Consider the following 23852-nt stretch of genomic DNA (forward strand, 5'->3'; position numbering starts at 1 on the left):
CACTTAAAATGCCAGGTAGAAGGAAATCCATAGAAGCCTCCGTGGGTTGTTACATTTGACACAATGGCATTGTTCGACAAATACTTTTCAGTAAAGAGAAAACTCGACAACTTAAATCGCGGATCACAAAACAGGGACAGGTACGTCATAAAATGCCTTTCACTCATGTAATTCTATTTCTGTGTGGTGGTATGCGGAGGTGAGGTTGACGCACGGAACATCGTCCGTGCTGGATGTCCGGTGCCGAAGGGCAGTTTGTGGACCTTCGTGTCGGGAGCGTTGACGCACGAGCCGCTGGCAGTGCGACGGCGGCAAGCATATGACTAGGCGGGGTGCGGGCTGCGGGCGTAGGCGACCACGCTATCGCGGATCGCGTCACCTCAAAGCGAAGCGGGGCGACGCTGTTTACTTATTATTTACACTCACAAAGCTAGTACACCAGCACATTCCACTCAATACGGACGACAGTCGTTGTGTCGCCTATCGCGTGCATTTAAAGAATACCAGCTGTGATTGTATTATATTAGTTTTGTGTGCAAGTGACACAGTAACTGTGCTGTTTGTTGTATAACAGATGGGAGCAGCTGATGCGACTATGTAATAAGATGAAAAATAGGTAAATGCCTTTTCAATGTGTAGATTGAATGTAGGCAGGTCTATTTACTTCTAGAATTTAATTAGAAATTTTGTTATACTGTGATTTGGTGCAAGGCAGTTTGAAGTAACACTAACTTGTTTGCTCAATGGGCTGTGATAATTTCACATTATCATTAATTAGGAAGTACTTCATTTTAATAAATCTTAAATAGGTATATTCGTTAGGTTGTTGTGCATATAATATAATGCTTTTAGAGTAAACTTTAATAAGCCATAAATTTTTCATAATTTTGTTGATATTTTTACTTTTATATGCATTTATAAAATAAGGAAAATCATGTATTAAAGTTCCCTAATTTATCTTATAAGCACTAGCTTGTTAATAACCACTCTCGAATTTGCAGTATATATGTAAATACATATTTTCTAGAAAATATGTAAATACATATTTTCTATATTCTCAAAAAGACAACCAGTATAGTTTTCCATATAACAGTAGCAATCATGATGAGAACAAATAAATGAAATTAGGTATTCTGCAAATTCGAGGTAGCTAATATTTACTGTATAATAATACATAAACACTACACATAATAAGAATGTAGAATAATTCAACCAATATATGGGAAAGGTACACAGAAAGTTTTAAAATATTGAACTAACAAAACTGTGTAAATATTTTTGGAAATTTCAAAAAAGCATATTTTTTGAGAAAGGTTTGCTTGATAAAGATAACTATGTTCCTGTGTTAGTAAATACTAAAACATGTAATTAACATTTGTTTATTTTTACAATACTTTACACTTTCACGACACTAGTCACTACCGCAAACTAAAGACTATATATATATTGGGAATTTCTATAGGGTTTACACTTTCAGCAGACTACAAACAAAAGGATAAGATGGAGTCCAGAATTGATAAATACATTTTTCCCTTGCAACATTATTAATCTTCAGATTATTTTGCTCTGATATATATTCAATGTTAATAAATTATATGATTAGCTTAGTTTTAAAAAATGTACATAGAATTAAAAAATATGTTATTGTCCACAGTTCTTCTCAAATAAACCCTGGGCAAGTGAGGTTGCTTTTGTTTAAGGAGTGTGATAGAAGAGGGAGAAAACTTCTGTTTGATTCATCTACAATAGAAAAAGTTCCATCCAACAAAAATGATAAGCCAAGTAACAAACAGACAAGTGAAAGATGTATCCTGGAGGTATCAGAGGGATTCTCCTATATTGTAAGTTACACACATTTTTTTATTTAGTGTAGTAAATTATAGTCCACCAACCTACGAAGTTTCCGACCTAATTTTATGTAACAATACCAATGACAATCCCTATTTATGGCGTTTTAGAAGTCTAACTGTACATTTGACAAGACAAACATGTACCATATACTTACTGTGGGTTACTCATTAAATGTATGCACGTCGACTTGACCTTCCGTTATTGCGTGAGTACAAGTACCGGATATCATCGCAAATTGGCCGCTATTACCAGTACATAGCGACCACTCCTGTAACCACCTACACTCCACTCCAGTAACTTATCGTAGCAGATATGGCTGCACGTAAAATAACTTCCTGTTCGTGATTATTTTACAAACTGAAACGAGATTCTAAACCATCGTGTCAGGACACTTTTTTAATTGGTAACTATCCAAATAATGTTTTGGAATCGTATAGATAACTTTATCAATAGGCTGTACGTACACCACTTTGATCAGCATACGGCACCACTTTGATAGACTTTCGATAGTATGCATCTTTACGATTGGATTTAATATCATAGTAACTATTACGTCTTGATAGTTGAGTTTACTATATCGGTAGTTTACCAAACTATTGATACAATCGAATTTCCTATAAATATCCTATTAACCGAATTTCGGTAGCTAGTAGTTTCGAGCTGGAATATGACGTGAACAGGGACATTGATGAGCCTATTGACGTCCATAATCGTCCGCCTACCCTTATCCCACTTTATGAGGGTTTGGTAGTCATGTCAGCCTCCTCCACTTCTCCTTGTCTCATGTTAACAGTGCATTTCTCTAAGCCATATCCTGCCGAACGCATTTACTACTCCATGAAAGTGAGTAATCAGGAATAGGGATAGAAAATTCCATTACCTCCAACATAATAGCGAAATCGGTAGTACTACTAGTTGAAAAAGACAATACGACTGCACTTTCACAATGACGTAACGCACGCACACTAATGACGCGCAATCTACGTACATTCATTCATATGTGAGAGTTCGTTATCATTACATCAGTTTAAAAATACACCACAATCGACACGCCCCACGGTCACATGATTATCACTCGTTTATTTGTATTGCCGTGTTCTAAATATAGCCCACTTGTGATGGTATCCTGTGCTTCGCAAAGTGGGACTAATGAACCATACTGTGGGACTGTAATTTTAGCCTTTAATTAATGGCTATCACATGTTGTATTTGTCAATTGATACGGCCTAGTAAGGCATACCGGTGCGTTGATAGCCAAGCATTTATGTAAAAAAATGTCTTTAAAAAAAATCAAATCTAAAATTTTTTTCTTTGTTGTCGGCAGAAACAAAATCAATCAAAATAAGGAGTGCGTATTGTTATATCAGTTGAAATTTTCGTTTTTTTAGCATATAATGTTCGTATCAGTGGCATCGTACTTAGTGCTCCACACAAATTTAGCTGAGTCGACACACTAAGAAGAAGAAGGAGCATGTAATTAAAACCATTTGTAGAATAAATGGTATTTATTGTTATAATAAATAAATTTAATGTCAAATGGCAAAACATTGGTTTTGTTTGAAAAGAAGGCGCTGGCCTTCATTCAACCTTCACTTCAACGGGCTTGTTATTTTAAGGATCATTGTTTGCTCTTTCAAAGGTACTTGACTGATTGGATGTAGGGACAAGATGTGTTCATACTATGTATGTTAAGCAACTGTGATCTTGCGAAACAGATGTTCACAATGGTCACGTGATTAAGAGAAATGCCGGAACAGCCATGAATGAACCTTGTATGACTTTAGTACAATTTGTATACATACTATGTAAGTTCTTGCGTGACTAACAAGCTAGTAGAAAAAAAAATCAGTACAAACAGTCAATCGCATTTAGGAACAAGTACCTACTTTGTAGGTTAAATATTTTTACATTTCCTAATAAATAAACAATTCGTAATAAATCAACAATAAATAAATAAATATGAATTCAGTCCTAGTAATATTAGGAATGCGATAAAAAATAAAAGTAGCTGAAACCAACGTTAGATGGATAAATTTGCATGTGACATACCATCCAATCCCTCACGTGACTGATGGTACATCCTACCTGTACGCCAGGTAAGCAGCTGCGCGAAATGTGAATAACATCACAGTGCCGTTTTTAGAGCGCTTGGGGCGAAATTTCCTCGGCGCCCCCTACCTGTACTTCATAAAGTAAAAAAAGCATGTCATTGGCTAAACTTAATGAATAATCAATGTGCCAATTTGTCTGTACTTCTAGGGTGGTCGTGTATTGTGCGATGTAAAAAAAAGGTCATTAGCTAAAATTAACGACGGCGTAGATTTATAACCTCAATCTGCGTCCCTTTGCATCCGTGATTCTGTGATCAGTTTCTCGTGATTTTTCAGCATTTCTTCGCTTGCGAAGAAGGTCGCCCTTATATATCTGGCGCCCTAGGTAGTCGCTCAACCAAAAGCCCTACCCCAACATATTTCTAAACATTACAATTAGAAGTGAAAAGGCTAAGTGCATTGAATGTCGTCGTGCGAAACTGCAAAAAATGGCACTAAGGTGCTAAACTTGCACGACAAACGCGAACCTATCATCATATGACCTAACGGTACTCAACATCAGTAATACCTAAGCTAAGGCTTTTTTTTAACGCTTTATAACTCTATGATACTTACGTATCATAGAGTTATACGCCACCCTGCGAGGTGCACAAATACAACAAGAAGAAGAATTAGAAGACTTGTTAAACTTATTTCTGATGGAAGCTTGTAGGCTTGTAGACATGTTAGGACTTCCAAACTTCTGTCTGTCAAGTTTTCACGGTTAAACTAAGATTAATAATATAAAATAGCTAATTTTTTTGAAATTTGAAAGATACATTTAATGACATGAGGTCATCCATAGGCTACCATGGGCGTAGCTGCGGGAAACAGTTTGTCGCCTATAATCTAGAAAACAACGATCAAGTCACATCGTTTATTCCAAGGACTTGTAATTTGTTTGATTCGTAATTTGGTGGTGCATGTTCTAAAACAAACATCTGAAAATGACCATTTACGCCAAGTGGGTTAAAAGTAGATTTATCTTTTCAATCTTTAAGTAGTTAGTTATTCAGATCTCACGTCATGGGATATTTTCTTGTCTCTTGTTCAAGGTTTTTATGTGTAGCCAGCCAGGTTTTTATGTGTGTACATAATATATAATTCTCACGGTATCACGGTTCATCACGGTAACTGTGAAGCAGATATTTTAAAATAAAATATCTTATCTGTAAAAATATAATAAGATCGGTCTATTTTGTAACGTTAACAATAATGAAGACGTTAGAACGTATTTATTTATTTATGTCAGCGATAAAATTGGAGAAACATTATGCCAAACAAAACGTTGTTTACAAATCTTCAATAGTTCTGTGTTCATAGCCCACTGTTGTAGGTGGTAATTAGCCATTAAATATTATTAGGAGCCAAAAATGACGCTTTCGCGTTACCTATTGTTATCCACCATTTTATGCTCATGGGTACAAATTTAAATAACATGATTGTGTTTAGTTTTTTTTAATGATCTTAAAAATATCGCACTATATTGCGCTGTTTCTATGCTGTTTTTTTGTAACTTATATAAAAGCATATAAACAATGATAAAATGTTAGGCATAATCAGTCAATCTGATATAATCTTTATCAATTTGTCAGATAATAAAAAAAATCTAACGAATGTAGAGATAACACTGACTAACATAAATACAATATTTGGGTGACATGGGTGATAATAATATTTGTCTAAGGCGCGGATGGATTATTCCCGTCGTGCCATACTAATATATTTTGAAATCAGATGGAACTTCGGGAGCTCATATACAGATTAGGGCTGTCTCGGTCTAGGCAGTGGCAGTTGTCTCATCATGTCAAGGCCTGTTGAATTTACTAAACTATCCTAACGCTCTGTTTTGTCTACAGTACAAGGGGGCGGCAGCGGACGCGAATCTTCTCGGTGAGATGATATTTGGAGCTGTGGCTATGAACTACAAGAATGTTTCTTTGAAAATTCATATCATGGATGAACCTAGAAGGTAACAAGATTTTCAAGTCTACATAGTTTGTGTCACGTATTAAGTAGCAATTATTTATGTTGTTAATTTTGATTTTATAGGGAGCATAGCCTCGTTTCCGTGCGAATTTCGAAATGACTTCTTCATGAGTGTAACTATCATACAATTTTCAATTCTTTCATTAGTTTCTGTGATCAGCGTGCTGTCTGTATATACAGCACGCTAATCATTAGTACTCGTAGATATTTTGTTGAAAACACGCCGTATGTGTCACGCCTTATAGTTTTTACTCTATCCATAAAACACGCCATGAGTGTTTTCCTACAATGTTGATTTTTGTTCGTATTAATCCTCTTTGGTTTATTATGTTTTCTTTACGTTTTAGACTGATGTGCACGAAAGTGTTTTGTGTGCCAACTGCCCGTCGCGTGAGCCGCGTGGAAAGAAAACAGGAGGAAAAGAGTAGCATGACGAACGGTTGCAGTGGTTCGAAATCCCTCAATGTACCTCTGGTGACCGAGGAAGGCGTGTCCATGAGTTTCTCCATAGAACGGGGAGATTCTGGTGAGTGGACATGGTTTACTATTCACTTACTAGTTTTTACTATAATAAATATCACAATTTTTAAGGTTCGGCTATGATTTTATGACTGGCCGCCTGCATGAAGTTAACTCTCTTTGGGAATGTTGTTATTGCCCATTAGTTGCCAAGGCTTTTTACCTCTTAGTCGCCTCGTTCATCATCGCCCGTGAAGGGCGATTATAGAGTGGTCCTATTTTTGAGCGGGCTGGAAAGTCTAGTGCTATTGACTATTTTATTACCATTTTCTATACTTAGTTCATATAAACATCGGGAAGTGTGACTCAAGTCTTTGAAATGTCATATCGAACGCAGAGACAATCTTGAATGACATTAAACAGAAGCTTATAAAAACAAATATGCAACTTTAGCACTTAAGGTCATGTAAAGAAGATTGTGCTTGGTTTAATTGTCACTGTACTGTGTAGTTCAGTTATTTGATATCAATTATGGATTTAATAAATTTGCTGTAGGTTTGATTATAGTAACATATATTATGTAAAGTAATACTAACATTCGTCATTATTTCTTTCTTCAGAGTTTCTTGAAATGCAATACAAAATCCTTATTCTACAAGGCAATCCCTCCGTTGGATTATGTAATCTTCTAGAAAACAAAAGGTTTAAAATATGTGTGAATATCTAGATAAATAATTTTTTTTTTTTTTTAAATGAGGACAAACCACACATATTGAGCTAGCCCCAAAGTAAGTTCGAGACTTGTGTTATGGGATACTAACTCAACGTTAATATATTCTATAACAAATAGATATATAGATAAACATCCAAGACCCGGGCCAATCATAAAAAGATTGTTTTCTATCATGACCCGACCGGGGATCGAACCCGGGACCTCTCGGTTCAGTGGCAAGAACTTTACTATTTAATATTTAATAATGCAGAATTCCTAATTACATTTATAGAACAAACGTAACCAGGTTTTAGAGTTAATTCTTTAAATGTTATTATAATTTTTTATCATGAATTGATATATTCCCTAGGTTTCTACGGAGAGCATTCACCATACAGCAGTGTCGGATCAACTTATGACTATGTATCCAAGTTTGATGTCTGGGACGGCAGTAATACTCAAGAAGACTTATACACCTTCAAATGTAAGTACTTTCTGCAATAAAAGTTGATTTTTTACCATAATGAAACAAGACATTTTTTCCTGTCATTGTCACATTCCGCTCTGGTCACTGTGATAACCCTTCGTTTATTTACACTCGAGAAAGTGAGTACACTTTCACCTTGTCGTGACTGAGAAATTAATTTTCTTCGCTTCCCTAATACATGTATATGGGTATGTTTAAGGATCGTACTATCACATTTCACTATACACAGAGACAGCGTGAAAGAGGAAGATACAAAAAATAGTTTTAGTAATTCGAGCGATTGTTGCAACTAATAAATAAATTGGTTTGATCCTGAAATATTAGATATCTTTGTCTTGCTTGTCTTAGCAGTTAATATTAAAGTTCATTTTCATTTAGCACCATCGGGTCGCAAGCTAAGCACGTCAAGCAATGGAAGTTGGCAGCGTCGGACGTTTCAGAATCTGGCCACCAGGTTTGATCTCGGGAACAACCACCTTCTCAATCTGCCGCAAACCACCAGCAACGTCACGAGCACTGATTCACAGGTTAGTAACTATTTAGTCATCATTTCCCTTATCTTATCCCATTATCAGGGGTCCCTATTCACAAACTTATATTTCCTGTTATACTCATTCATCATTTCATATCGTAGCTTACATAATACAAGAATCTCTTCAAGTCTCTATTCGATACTGAGTTTGTCACACATAATCGAATAGAAAATACTTATTGCATAACACTATGTGTCAGATTTTATTTGTCGAATTCAATTTGACATAATTTATGGAAACACTTAATCAGAAATAAACAAATCTAATATCAACAATATGACGTCCAAAACACTAATCCCACAAGTTTAGTTATTTTCCCAGGGCGAAAAACATCTCACGTGACATTTACTGTCCTATGGCAACATAAACTGCCTTGACAGATTATTTATCTACCTATTTGATAAATCACTTTTCACGGTGATTCACCTAACTATGAGTGTAAATCACGCACGAATATGGGTCGCGTAAATATTAGTTCCAACGATGTAGTCGTTAATTTAGTGTCATCATAAATAGTACCATTAAATTTAATTTATATAAAAAGTCCTCTGTTACCACTTTGTAATATATTTTTTCCTACTGAGATTTATTTTAAAAGCAGTAACTGACTCTAATGACACTATTGTCTGAGCTCCTTAAATAAGAAATGATGCAATTTCAATTTTACGTCTACAGTTTATCTTGTCGTAGGAAGCGCTTCGCAGTGCCAAGCATTATGGAGGAATGTTAATACAGAGATAAAGCTTTTTAAAATTTAAAACTCAAAATACATAAATGTTGACTTAATATAACGATTGCAAAATATAAGCCAAATTATTTATTACATGGGCGTCCACGGCCCGTCGTTCTATTATCACCAAGTTTGTATGTTTTCGGTCAATCATTCACACGTCTCATTTTGATTAATTATAAATCACAATACACATGTAAAATATAAAGGCCCGTCCTGGCTTCGCTCACGTAAGAACAGCAAATTATATACCTTCCTCACGAATCACATCTACTGGTGAAAGCCGTATAAAAATCCGTGCGTTAGTTTTTGAGTTTATTGCTTTCATAAAGATAGCCGCGACAGCGGAACTTCTTTTTATAATATGTAAGGATTATTAATAGATTGTAAGTATACCTATGTAGCCTCATTTCTATAGCCTCAGTATTCCGTCCGAACTCAAAGGCTTAGCTTAGAAGCACTGTGTGTTTTTGTTCCTCGTATATGAAACGCGACCGCGTGACGCCGTCACATGAGTGACCAATCGTTTATCGGTTAGTCATGTGAAATTTATCGGGCAATTACTTATCGGATTGTTACAACTATGTGTGTTTACGAAGGTTTATTGCTACTGCACACAATATATAAAATCTATTGACACAGGTCTCGTTAAATTTACATGTGTTTAACACTTTATAACGTTCTATTGGTTTAAGATAAGGTTGTATTATGCGAAATATAAATTGAATTGATGAAAAATAAGGCATTTGAAAAAAATAGTTGAGACAATACATATTTGTTTTTAAACATCATACGATAGCTAAAAAGATGGACTGTGTCAAAGATAACATTAGTAGGAATGCAGTGATGGTTGAAAAGGCAAGCGATACAGCGGAATATTCCCTGTCTACTCGTGGTCACACCAGGTTGTAAATTGGTAGGGGACTAAGAAACATTACTACTAATAATAAACCACGTAAAAAGTGGACAAATGATGAATAGAGTAGAAAGATTTATAAATACTTTTTAAAATTCCACAATCGTGCGTTTATGCACATAATAGGATTTCAATTCAACAAGATTGAAGCGTATTTAAAATACTTCTCGAGGTTATTGGGTTATTTTTTTTTAATCAAAACAAATAGCAAAGGTGACTGCACTATATATTACACTACGATACACATGTTTTGGTCTCTTTGACAAAAACAGGACAGGTTCTTTATTTGTTATGCTGATAAAAACTATATTGCGCAGATATAAATTTCTTCTAGAAACTTCTAATTAAGCATTAAACGTAGAATATTAATTATTGTAATATCTAATCGAATTATGTGTAATTTAGTCATTATTGCGCGCTAGATAATTATGTATGTTTTTCTATTGTCAAGCCGTGTTACATGCAAGATAATGTATACTTCTGATCACGTTCTCAATAGTAATTCTTGGACAATCATCTTTTGCTTCGACTAGTTTTCCGTTACATTCATACAGTCAACTACACATCAAGTAGCCGCGGCCCTACAAAATGGTAGAAGACTAGGAATACAGAAAATCAACTGTGTGGAAATGTCAGATGTTTGGATATGTCTGTAGCGTACCTTGTTCGCATTTTCACATCGATTAAATTAAAATTACTTCAATTTCATTTCTCAGACCTTTAAACCAACCTAGATTCAACTATTTCACGCTGTAGTTGAATATCAACAGAGATTTTCACACAATGTTTTCCTTCACCAAGCATAACTCAGTTTGATCTACAAACGTTGTTTCTAATGAACCTTTCAATCACATATTATGACCACTCAATCACTGCCATTATAAAACTTAGATAGATAGATAACAAGATTTATTCATATTACAAAATACACATAAATAATAATAATACAATGCAAAAAATAAAAGACATAAGGAAAAATAGAAAAGCAGCAAAGAAGAACAAATTGTATCATAGTGATACAAATATCGCCTAGTTTATCGTATATTTTCCCACAGGTGTATAGCAATAGTTCGACCAGTGACAGCTTAACAAGTACTGGATCGTCGATGACACAGAGAAGGAGCAAACTAGGTCTGGCCCTTCTGTTTACCGTCACCAATGGCGCTGATATGTAAGTGTGCTTAACTTATATTGCTGCACTTTTATTTGGCTAAATTTAACTTATGTATATATAACCATATTTGTTATATATAAGTATTACCAGAGTCTGCTATTTAGTTACAAAAAGTAGCAGATGCGTATCGATAATTATACCTTATTTTGCATTTCATTAATGGGTAGTGGAATTGTTGAGGTAGGTCATAGTGGACTCCATTACTCGAAATTACAATAGATAATTTCCTACAGAGACCTGGTCCGAAGATGTGTCGAGAATTCGCCTCAGCTTCAAGCCCTCGTGGGTAGAGTGCGGTTAGCCACTCTAGCGGCAGGCGCGGGTTCTGGGTTCATTTCCACGTTACACCGTGCGGCTTGCGATGCTGGCAAATGGTAAGTTGATTTTTATTCGCCCTCTTCGATAAAACTCGCCTAGCATATTTTAAGATTAGTTGCTGGAAAACGTGCCAGGTGTGTTGCACCGAATTGTAGCGTGCGATTTTGCATTTTCTTCTTAATTTCCAACATAGCCACAAAATCACCTTTCGTTAAAAACTTGACTTGATTTGGTGTTCAGAAAAATAAAAATTAATACACAAAATAATACACTATTTTTTTTATATTATTGCATCCGACGGTCGCTGACTGCTATGATCTGTAAATAGAATCACATATTGAGAATTGCCCAAATAAAGTTAGCAAAACAATTCAATTCACACAGTTATTCTTATACACATACCATTTAGCATCTATTATCTGCTAACAATTTCATAGAATTTCACTAAAAATATAAATCTTCCTTATAGGTATTGTAACTCTCATACACAATTTGTACACTTAAGAAGTTAGCATACACGTGACAATCGATCGCTTTGAATTTGAACTGATTCTAGATATTAGATCAATTATGGCTATTATCGCGAGTGACACAATATGTATGTATACTATGCCGCTTAAAACAGGCATATAATGGATGAATGACATATATTCATCGGTGATTGAAAATAAAATAATTCAATATTGTGGTATGTATGTAACAGTTCAATGTGTGGTACACTTGCATTGATTGTGGTATTACCCGTGAGTTAGTATTATATGTTGATGGTAGTGTTTATTTATTTAGTAACTAACCATACCAGATCTTCCTCAGAAATCATACTATCGATTGATGAAAACAGAACAAAAATCCGTCCTTAGTTTTGGTGTTTATCGCGTTCATACAAACAGACAGCTTTTTGTAATATGTAAGGATAACTTAATTATAAAACTTCCAGGTTGTCGGACCTGATGTACGGGCCTCGTCTGCAACCGATGTGGTTGACTCTAGTCTCCAGAGATGCTCAAATCAGAAACAACATGGCGGAGAATCTTCTATCTGATCTCTGCTCCGTTCTGGCCGTCGGAGACACCAAAGACACTAACTTGTAAGTATATTTCTTTCAAACGGGACATATAGTATGCAAATTATGTCGTGAATGTTTAAAGTTTAGAATAGAATCGTATCAATGCCAGACGTATAGTATGAAAATTATGTCGCGAATGTTTAAAGTTTAGAATAGAATCGTATCAATGCCACTTACTTTTTTATCGAGTGTGTTATTTTTGTTAAGACATCTGACATGACTTTTACGACTACCTATCGTCATCTAGTGATAAATAGTCGTATACACACTAAATTAAATAGTCAAATGATGTGCCTGTTTCCTTACTATGCTTTCTTTTATCGTAAGCAAGTGGTGGTCTTGACCACTATCACTTCCTTCCGATGAGTCAGATTGTTATAAAAAATCATGTGGCACTGGAATTTTCGGTTCACAGGACCGCTGGACTACGACCGCTTCGCAGTGCCACTATGACTGGTTGATAAAAATATACATGTAAACAGCTGTGCATCGTATCATAGTGTACTGTGACGGATTTTATTACTTGTTAGATAACTGATATTCAATCACGTGAATTTAAGGGTAATGCCGTTCTGCTGAACACTGATCTAAAATTAAAATGTGTCTTCACATGTTGATTTTACAGTTTTGGCAATTATCCTGGGCTCCGATGCTCTATGGAACGAACCGGAACATTCAGATGAGAGATTAATAGTTTTGTCAATTTCACAATATTGCATTTTCATCCATAGGTATTTTCCAAAGCGTATACTATCTATACTACGAATGTATCGCCAAAAATTAATGTGTAGATTCCTGGAAGTAACTCGTTGGTTTTATATAAAAATATATTCTTTTTTACGCAAATTGAATTAATTAACTTCAAGTGAATGATTTTCAAATTTAAAGATGGCGTATACACCGTAAATTAATTATCTTATAGACAAGAATATTATCTCTTTGTTGTTTTCTCGCTTATGCAAGCGTAGTCTTCCTCTTAAAAACCTCGTGATAATTAACCTAGACGCAAAAACACAATACTTACACTGAAAATTCATTTTGCTGGACCTAATCCAATGCGATTAATGACTTAGCAGATAACAAACAAGTCTTATATGTTTTTGGCTGGCCCCATGTCCGGCAATGACGAAACGTGAAAATGTAAACTCATTATTATTTAAAATGTTCTCGAAGGATTTTTAATTTGGTAAGGGACAAGAAGAATTATTTAAAAAGGATTTACTATGAAATAGGTATTGTTCGCGGCTTTGCTCGCGTGAATTTTTAACGGCTACAGTGCTTTTTCGTAAGTGTAGGTAAATGAAGGGTAGTACAAGTATGAAAAGTACCTCCTCCGTACCCCTGACATTATTCTTGCGAAATTTCAAGAAGATTAAATAGACAAAGTGTGAAAAGGTTACAAATAATAAACTCATTTTTGCATTTCTAAAATTAGTTGAGATAGTTGGATAACAAATAGGTATAATCTTAGACACTGGACACGTAAATGTCAATTACGAAAAGTGCTGTTTAGCAGCTGACATAATCTGTAATGTGTGTGATATACTTCAGTCAGAATGTAACATTTCAATTTCAAAGTAACCATTTATTATCGATTTTCTTAGTAAAACAGAAAGGGTAAAGTTGGGAAGGATTTTTTCACCCTCATCTTTTACAGGTGTTTATTGTAATTGGGTACTTACTTACTAATCTTTAAAATTGAAGTGCTATTTTCGTATTTATCTAATAAAATATTTATTTTCGATTACAAGATTAATGTGGTTAAGAAAATTGTAAACAAAAAATTAAGTAAATATACATATGTTACAATAAATTTATCTTTAAGACATTATTCCAAAACATGTAGTAAATATTCTTCATTATGTATAGAAAAGAATTCAGCGGCTTAAATAGATTTCATGACACAAACAAATGATTTCTTTAGTGACATTCATTAGTCACATAAATGACAGCGGAGTTCTTTCACACACGTCTCTCTCTTTCCCCAGCGCACGTGGTCGTTTGCGTAAATGCGGAAATTTTTCGGAAGTTATTTGTAACTTTTATTTTTTATTTTTGTAAGTTTTCACGTGATCCGATATTTTTCAATGGGTTCTGTCTTCATTTTAACGAATCAGTCAGAATGGTTGTGCAATCGTTGTGGGTGGTTTGTTTAAATAGAATAACATTTGTATATGAACTGCTGAAAACACGGCGTTTATAAATTGATTCGCATGCCTTACTAAAAGTTTATTAATAAACTGTGATGAATGTATTATAAATAATTGCATTCTTGTTCTTCTAAATAGTAAACTGCATCTATTTATACATATATTATTTCCAATACCTATATTGGCTCGTTTAGTGCCAAAATGTCCAGACATTTTGGCACTAAACGAGACCAATATAGGTATTGGAAATAATGCTGGCATTGAGGCGGTTGATTCCGTTCTATAACATTTTTCTCTACGCGCAGTTGGGTTTCGACCATCATCATTGATCTCAGCACAATGATACTAAGTAGGTATCATTGATTTTATTGACGCTGAATTTGTATATGGTTAACGAATCTCCAGACCGAAATGCATTGTTCTTTTTTATTATGTTTGGTTTTATACGTTGAGACATTAAGTAATGTCTTTCGATTAGATAATAATATTTTTAATGATAAATATATTCAATTTACTTTTTATAAATAGGGTAATTATGAAATAGTATACAATATAAGCCCTTAAAAATATTTAACTAATATTCATCTTGTATTGTTTCAGTTTCATCAGCACTCTTCTAACGCACGTTCTGACATACCACCTCGGATGGGTTCCAACAGTCAGTCCCTATGACACAGTCGACAGCCAGAAACTGCCATCAGAAAGCACAAACAGACAGAAACCATACAACGCTCTGTGGGCGCAACTCAGCGATCTTTGTGGCAGCATCGGCTGCCCTCCAAGAGCCGCAAGAACCATCATCAGTGGAACAACTAATCCAGACTTCATTCAAAGACTTCTGGTCGTATTGACTTACTTCTTAAGATGCGGTGACGTCGCCCGAACTGACTTCGAATTCCAAGATCGAGTGCCAAAGGAGACCAAAGTGGTTAACGTGCAAGAAGTCAGTGAAAATGCTTCAAAAAATAGCTTGAATGTGCCGACAGTGAATACTCAAAGTAGCAATAGTAGTGTATGTACGGTGGTAACGAGCGAAGACTTCAAGCGAAGCACAACGCTCGCTAACATTAGTCAGCAGCTCTCTAGTAGTTCCGATGTAACAGAAAATGGCTGCACCAGCACGAAACCTTCCGGACTAGCGCTCAGGAGGAATCCCACGACGATAATGCCGTTAAGAGCTTCTTCAGATACCAGCTTAAGTTCATCCGGTCCAGAAGAAGTCGTAGAAGAAAAAAGCGTATTGTTCGTCTTGGGAGAAAATGAGAAATTAGTCGGGCTCAAAAACAAAAAGTCCAACGACGGGAAGAGCGTCAAAAAGTCCTCAAAAGTCCACATAGAGCCTATCAAATTAGACGAACCGAAGGAGGAAGTCAGTACCAAAGAAAAACACGAGAGAAACTCCGTCAGCCCGTCCAAGTGTTGCTCTCAGATACTTCAACATTCCAAACCTATCAAACATTCCGGTTTTAAGTTCGAGTTCGATAAGTACCCTCAGATAGTCACTAATTATATGAAGAGCAAAAACTTAGAAATACTAGATAGACATTACATAGGGAAACCGGGGAATTTGAAGATGGACAATTTCCAGTTTGACCCGACTATAGTGCCAGACCTGAATAGTTTCCAAGAGGAGAGGTGCGAGACTTGTTATAAATGTCAGTTGATAGAATCCACTCTCCAAACTCCAACGAATGCTTCTGAAATGGAATATATGAATGACATTCCACGGCCGTCAGAGCCACAGTATGCTAAGCAATCAGTTGTGAAGGAAGAGTCACATGGAGAGGTGTCGCCGAAGAATTTTGTTCGGAAACGGCAAGAAAATACTGTAGTTATCAACCCTAGTAAAAGTTGTAGTGTTAGTGTAGCGGTTAGCAGGGAAATGAGGAGGACAATGATTCAAGAGAAGAAGAATAGAGAGTTCAAAGTTAATCGAGTAATCGAGTTTCCAATGCCGGAGATGTGTCCCCTGAAAAAACCGGAAAAGACGAGCGCGGGATTCTGCGGGTCGATGTTGGGAGGAGTTACTGACCATTATGTACCTGATTTAGTTTTACAAGGTGAGTTAGATTTCATTAAACAATATGTAATGTCTCATATTTAACAAATGTAATGTAAACCACATACAAAGGTTAACACAACACATATAATATATAACACAATCCTACTAATAGAATAAATGCGAAAGATTTTGAAGAATGTAATGTTAGTTACTCTTTCACATTCCTTTTCATTCAGAAATTCCCACTGGAGTAAAGCCCCGAGGGCAGCTAGTATATACTAAAAGGCATGGCTTTGGTAAAGTAAAAGGTACTTGACACTAATGGCAATTTTAGTTGAAACACCCGATTTCGTTACAAATAAAATGAAGTACATCATCATATGGTAAAGTATCAATACATAAACTAATACAACATTAAAACGATATATTTATTTCACTCACAATGTTCATATTTGATACTCCTTATGATCTATATTTTTTATTTAAATTGTAAGTATGTCTAAACATTATAACTGTGATGTTTAGGAACAATAACAAAGTCAAACGCGTGGGAGTCGGAGTTGCGTCGCGACTTGGAGCTAACTTCGTACCTGAACAAGATCCATGAGACGCCTTTGCAGTCTATAGCCATCATAGGAAATACTTCTACATGGTAAATTGTTACTAAAAACATTTGTGACATGCGTATTGCATATACCAATATAAAACATTGATATAAGCATATGCATAAAAGTTACATTATATCATTAACCATACTTTAAACTATAAACATGCGAAATTTCAGAATTTATTGAGCATCTTTACACAAATTAATTTATTTTCGTATTTATAACACTAGCTGCAAGCTGTGGTGTTACCCGTGTTATTAAAAAAAAAACTTACGTTTTTATGAACAATAGCCCCATTTACTTTATAAAACGCCATTCATTATCAGAGTTTTTGACCGAATCATGCGGGAATCGCATGCGGGAAACCGAAGCTTTCGGGATAAAAAGTGCCCTATGTGTTAATCCAAGGTATGATCTATCTCATTACCATGTTTCATAATAATTGATCCATCCTTTTGAGCATCTTCGTGCTCAAACGGCTGGGTAAATTTTTATAAACATACAAACTACAACAATATATTATCCTAATCCCACTATTATTGTAAAAGCGAATACAATAATAGTGGGATTATTAGAAATGCAATGTAAATAAATAAATATATATGGAATCACACAGATTGAATTGGCCCCAAATTGTGTTATTGGCTAACTCAACGATACTATATTTTATCCATATTAATATTATAAAGAGAAAAGATTTGTATTTTTGTTTGAATAATGAATAAGCTGAAAAACTATTGGGCCGATTTGGACGAAATTGGCACAGAGATAGACGAAAAATTCCGGAGGGACATGGCTACTTTTTTATCAAGTTTATCCCCGAGCTAAGCAGGGCCGGCCATAGTAACATATACATATATTGATAAACATCCAAGATCGTCAATATCAATGTATATATCAATGTACGAATATAGTTGTTTTGTGTGACAACTTTTAATAATATTATTGGAAATATAACTTTTATTTTATTCGCTTAAATTTTGTCATTTTTTAAATTTTTATCATATGTATAAGATCTACATTTGTTAATTGATGTTCTTGGAGAAAAGGCCGCGGTGAAGTTTGTTGCGCCGCTTCTTCTTCACCTGCGCTTTGAAAGTCGGCAGTAGACTTAGTTTAAGTAATTTTTTTCGACGTCGATAAGTGACGTATATCATCCTAAATTTAATAAAGAATTTAGAATTAGAATAGTATGTCCGTGAGCAGGGAGGTGCGAGTGTCGGGTGGCGGTGGTGTGTGCGGGGGCGGGGTCGGGGGCGGGGGCGGGGGCGGGCTGTCGCCGCTGGTGGGCGCGGCGCTGGACGCGCTGCCCGCCATGCGTCGCGCGCGCGTGCCCGCGCTGCAGGTACTGATTCACTTTAGCCTAACTAGTTGTTCGCCACGAACTTGACCTCGCGTACACGATACATTTTTGACGTGTTTTCACAAAATTGTGAATATTTCAAAAACGATTTGCTTGAACGTTTTTAATGCCCCTTACTGAATTTAAAAATTATATTGATTAATCCTACATATCTTTTAAATTTCATCAAAATCACACCAAAGGTTCGAAAGTTCGAAAGTCGCGTTACAAACATACATACAATTTATTTTTTTCCCCCAAGTAGAATCGTAGACCTCGCTCGGTCAATTAAGCTGTAAGAGCGCGAGGATTAGGTGACGCTGAAGTCTTACATTCGGATGCACACACATCTACTCAAAATTACAAAAAAATGTACAAATGGTGGACTTAACGCCTTAAGTCATTTTCTAACAGTCAACCACTACCCTAAAATCACTCAAACAAAATACTATTAAATAAATGATATGCGATTTTTATATGTGGGATACCCTATTTTTAGGGCGCATCATCTTAATTTTAGGGCAGAACTCTTGATCAGTTATTGGTTATTTTGTTTGTAACTGTTACCTGTATCTTTTGCTGACTCGACGTATGATATGAATGACATCTACGCAGTGGTCTAGTATGATATCTACGTTATAATTTTGATCGATTATCGAGATTTGGTAAATTAAAAATGCTGTAATTTACGTGTTAAACAAATTCTCTGATTAGCACGGATTAGAGGACAAAGAATACCAATTAGAGAATATATAGACAATTAACTATTCAAATATTTTTATAGCAGTGAAATTTAGCTAATTTTAACAGCCATCACCCATTCATGCGTTCGTGAGACAACGTCATGACTATTATTACAAATCGTTGCAAATATGAAACGTTGAACGAAAGCAATTTCAAGAATGAATAAATACTTTAAAAACAAACGTCATTAAGAAGCATAAATTTAGTCTACACCTACGCGAACTTTACACCCATTCATATGTACTTTCGCTTCCCACGATTTTGGCAACGCTTAAACGAAAGCATTCCTCTATTGGGAGCAAACATTCCCTTTTTTGACGTAACTTAAACGTCATTGGTCGGTATGTCTGACGCAAAATAATAGATGTGTTATCAGATTAAAGTCAACACTTGATACATTCCACATTAGTAATTACGTATAGCTAATTGTAAGACCTAAATAACGCAGGTACGGTTAACCATTTAAGTCATGTCGATTTTAAAACTCACATTTACTAATACATATTATAAAAAGGAAATATTTATAGTTTATGTTAGCATTAAACTCAAAAATTGGTTGGCCGTTTCTGATATAGTTTGGTACTCCACTAAATTTCTTCTATCTTTCCTTAAATTCTTAGGCTAACTTTTATCGCTCAAACAAACTTTAAATCTAACTCCCGCATTTATTCATGTACCATTTGCCTATACTCGTATGTACGATTTGGTTGGACGTTGCTACAAGAAAATAATATTCCATAGTAAATCTGCTCTGTTGAATCCCTTTTCGATTAGATTTATTTTCCTTTGTTTCATAGTTATTTTGTATACAGACCTAATATTCAAATCCGTCTATAAAGAGTTAACATATTATTACCATTGCAATAACAAATCAAGATCGCTGATGAACACCCAATGTTGCCAGCCAAGAGGGCACATCGTCCTCCTTTTTTACTCTTTATAGACAGACTGTAATGATTTAAACTCGATTTACACAATTAATCTCTTCTATTCCAGTGCCTAACCTTCCTAGAGGGCAAATTGCGTGAGTTTTGCGTCTTATCCAAATCGTTGGCAGATATGCTTCTCTGCCGCGATTTCTGCGACATCGGTACCCTGACGCGGTCGCTCAACATCGACGTCAATGACGTCCCCCTGCTCCTCGCCGTGGCCACCACGCACACACCGCAAGTCGCAGCCAGATACGGCATCAGTTATAGATAGTACCGTACGCAGAGAAGACTAGACTTTCGTTTCCTTCATATACTCTCTCTTTCTATCTCATTTTCACGTGTTCCCGTTGTTGTGACACCGCGAAGCTTGGGGCCAGCGTTAAATATAAACCATTCAAGACAATTTCAAGATATGTCGTTTCGTGCATACAAGAAAGAGAAAAGCGTATTTAATACACTAGAAGAAACGGGAAAGAGCTAACATCTTTTCTCCCTCATTGTGTGTCCGGTTTTACAACGCCTTCCTTACCGCTTTGTATAGGGTGGGCCAGAGAGATGTATGGACACTTCTATCTCATTTGGCTACGTCGTTGTCTGTAGTTTTCTTAATCTTTAGTTAGTTCTGACTTTGTTTATGACGATTTTGACAACTGTTTCATTACCTGTGGTCATATCTGAGATATTTCACGTTTTAATCGTCACAATTATATATATATATACGACATGCGATACCAATGCCGCAACCACCGCGCGGTTGTATATTTATAATAATATATTTTGTTTTTACTATGAAAAAATTCCACTATTAAACGTTGTCAAAATGGTCTTAAGTTTGTTATAGTATAAACTACGCCAATAAAGAAACGAATACAAAATGCTGGCATGAAATTTGATATTTTGTTTAATCTGGAAAAGGGTTTTCGTTGGTGAAATTTTATTTGAGAGACTATTAGACTGATATAATTGTACAGCCATTTTTATTACGTTTTCTTTACTGGCGTGGGCTACATGCCAAAACTTAGTTCACATAAACCTTCACATTAAGTATAATATAATGCTAGACTTATCATATGGTATAAGGCGAGAAGAAACTAGAAAAGGAATAGATACTGACAGACGATTGAACAGTATCTTAAATAATATTTATCAACTGGGATTTCTGGATTTTTTCCCACCAGATTGTGCTAGTGTCGTTGCTCTATATTTGGTCCATTTGAATTTGATGCTGAACTAATAATTGACCAATGAAAACACAATGTAATAAGTGCTGATATCTGTTGTATCTGGTGTTCAAAAATCTCATTTTGTTTTGTATCAACTTTTTGATACTATTGTTTAATTAAATTTTATTCCGCTTCGGATAGAACTGATTGCGTATGTATAAAATAAATTTTACCAATTTTCACGATGAATGAAGAGTTTTTCGGAGGAAACATTAAAATGTCAGTAGTGGCTATGTCTATCTAATTTAGCCAATATGTGATAAGCAAATCGATATGATCTCGAACATTATTGTTCAATTGTCTGTTCTTAGGATTGTTGTAATGTGGTTTCACATTTACGGCAATAATACAAGAATTTATTGGCATTTGTCAAAGCATGGATATCACAGCACGGTTTTGATGTGATAACTAAATTAGGCGAGCACTGCACTTGATCTTTTTGGTTAATATGAGGAGTGAATCGCTGGTACGAATACACAAGGGAATTTTTCACACTCATTTTCATTATCCAGAGTGAAATAGCACACTCATGTAAATTGTAATGAAAAGGAAAGAATGATGTTGCGCGTCAAATGTCTGTGTAAATCCTTAGTGTAATCGTGGCTTTCGTTCGCTCTCGTTCGGGTGAAGTCGACGAAATGGGACCTTGCCTTTATTAAATTTTCTCTTCTGGCGTGTGGTCGCACCATATTTTATAATTTTATTTTATCAGCACTAATCCAACTGCTAATAAATCCTTGTTATATTGTTTTTCGTTCATATTGAATGAGGGTGAATGAATGTGTGAAATTAAGGTGCCAGGTTTTACATTCCTGTGTAATCTTTGGGTGAATAAGTTATCAAAGTCAATCGGGAAAAATCCTGACCACACCGTCTTTTCTTTTTTTTATCTTATGTTGCCATAGTATATTTACACGTATTTTCCAAGATTATGGTAATTTTTTAAAGGATTAATTAAATTTAGCAAAATTGTGATAGTAATCGAACAAATATATTTTTTTTAATTCGATAATTTGTGTGGGGGCGAAATAAAATAATTTTGTTATCATGAAAGCAAAGATGCCAGTTATTGGGATAGGATTTTAACTGGTCATATATTATCTAGTTTAATATTTATTTTTGTACCTCCTATCTTTATTATTTACCTTCTTCCTAGTCGTATTCTTAGGTAGTGACCATTATGTATTGAATGACGCAAGATTTACTATGATACCGTTTCTTAAGTATGATTAATAATAAAATGGCTAATTTATTAAAAGTATATCATTAAATTAATTAATTCTTATTCTGTTCGCTGTATTTGAAAAAATAAATGTCAATAAGCACTCCTAATTATAATTTTTAGTAATCATTTTACAACTATAGACAGGTATTAGGGTAAGCATCGCTATCCTTGACGAAACTTCATCAAAACTGGGTAATTAAATGTTAATTTTTATCAGTATATAACATTCGCAGTTTACCCAAATCCCTGTATACATGGTTACCAATCAAAAATAAATTGTAAATAACCTCGAGACCCTGTTATGGTCGCGGAATAGACAAACCAAGTGTGGTTACTACTTTTGTTACTCTGCTGTGTCATACGATCAAAAACGCGTCCTAATTTATATATAGGTACGTAATCGGAATCGTATTTTTTTAAAATAATGTGTACTAGAGTACCGCGCCACGAAATCATGAAACCGGTACCTAAACGCGTCGCCACAGTCTTTTTCAATAACAACGTGCTGTATAGCTTATTGATAGTCCCATATATCGCCACGGGTCTGCTTTGGTGTTACGGACTCGACTCATTTTCGAAAAAAAAGTCAAATGCGACTTGTGTTTGAAGGTAAAATGTAGAATAATTAAATCCTGCCAAATAATTTGTACGTAAACAAATGTGAAAAGTACACAAGGGGAGAGGGGATCTGTGATTATTTATTTAGTAAAATGTGTATTGAATTGAGTGACTGATCGTGTGATGTTAGTAGTTCATTTCAGTGTCATTTCTATATAATATGTAAAAGGTAATACATATAATAATGTTCAAATGCCTAATAATAATGTGATAGTCAAATATATCGACGATTAAACTTTTTGATGAATAAAATTAGAATAATTTTTCATACATATCCTCAATTTAGCCTCACAATTTTTATTAGTAATATATTCACCCAAGTCAAGTATGTATCACTTTAACTAAAATGAGAGATGTGTAGTTTTATAAGTTGTAATTTTCAAATTTTTTTTACCTTAATCAATACAATAAATTATTTTTCTATTGATACTTACTCTTGTGTTTTTTTTTGTTAGTTAATTTTAAAAATTAAAAGAAAAGAGGAAGGCCAAGGCCTTCCTTCGAGATGGTCGGATGACGTCAAAAGATATAATAATAGAAATCCGTGGAGAAAGTTAGGGTAGGTTTTTTTGCCCAGCCGTGGGACTTAAGCTAGAAAAAGAAATTCAAATTCTTTACTTGTTTGCGAATGTTACTAGGTACCTCATTATATTATATTATATATATACGAAGAACGAAAAACA

General features: G+C 35.0%; 1 protein-coding gene across 2 annotated transcripts; it reads left to right on the forward strand.

The window, feature by feature from the left end:
• Position 1: 1 nt before the first annotated feature.
• LOC128671013 (uncharacterized protein) lies at positions 2-23602 on the forward strand. 2 transcript variants are annotated; one of them, XM_053747082.1, is made up of 13 exons: positions 2-140; positions 1655-1841; positions 5801-5913; positions 6278-6456; positions 7472-7585; positions 7967-8115; positions 10823-10938; positions 11175-11315; positions 12197-12346; positions 15076-16535; positions 17003-17129; positions 18292-18430; positions 20168-23602. In XM_053747082.1, the coding sequence occupies exons 1-13, from the start codon at positions 64-66 to the stop codon at positions 20372-20374; spliced, it is 3159 nt and encodes a 1052-aa protein (XP_053603057.1). In that variant the 5' UTR covers positions 2-63; the 3' UTR covers positions 20375-23602. The 2 variants fall into 2 exon arrangements, with proteins under 2 accessions (XP_053603057.1, XP_053603059.1); XM_053747084.2 differs by lacking the exon at positions 2-140 and adding an exon at positions 442-616.
• The last annotated feature ends 250 nt before the right edge of the window (positions 23603-23852 follow it).

The sequence above is a fragment of the Plodia interpunctella genome, chromosome 6 (assembly GCF_027563975.2).
Source record: "Plodia interpunctella isolate USDA-ARS_2022_Savannah chromosome 6, ilPloInte3.2, whole genome shotgun sequence".
In the NCBI taxonomy this organism is placed as follows: Eukaryota; Metazoa; Arthropoda; class Insecta; order Lepidoptera; family Pyralidae; genus Plodia; species Plodia interpunctella.

Bases quoted from the DNA above. Each gene is read 5' to 3' on its own strand.
- LOC128671013 (XM_053747082.1), top strand. From the start codon at position 64: ATGGCATTGTTCGACAAATACTTTTCAGTAAAGAGAAAACTCGACAAC. The intron at 141-1,654 runs GTACGTCATAAA...TATTGTCCACAG, and splicing joins GGATCACAAAACAGGGACAG to TTCTTCTCAAATAAACCCTG. The intron at 17,130-18,291 runs GTAAATTGTTAC...GTCCGTGAGCAG, and splicing joins ATAGGAAATACTTCTACATG to GGAGGTGCGAGTGTCGGGTG.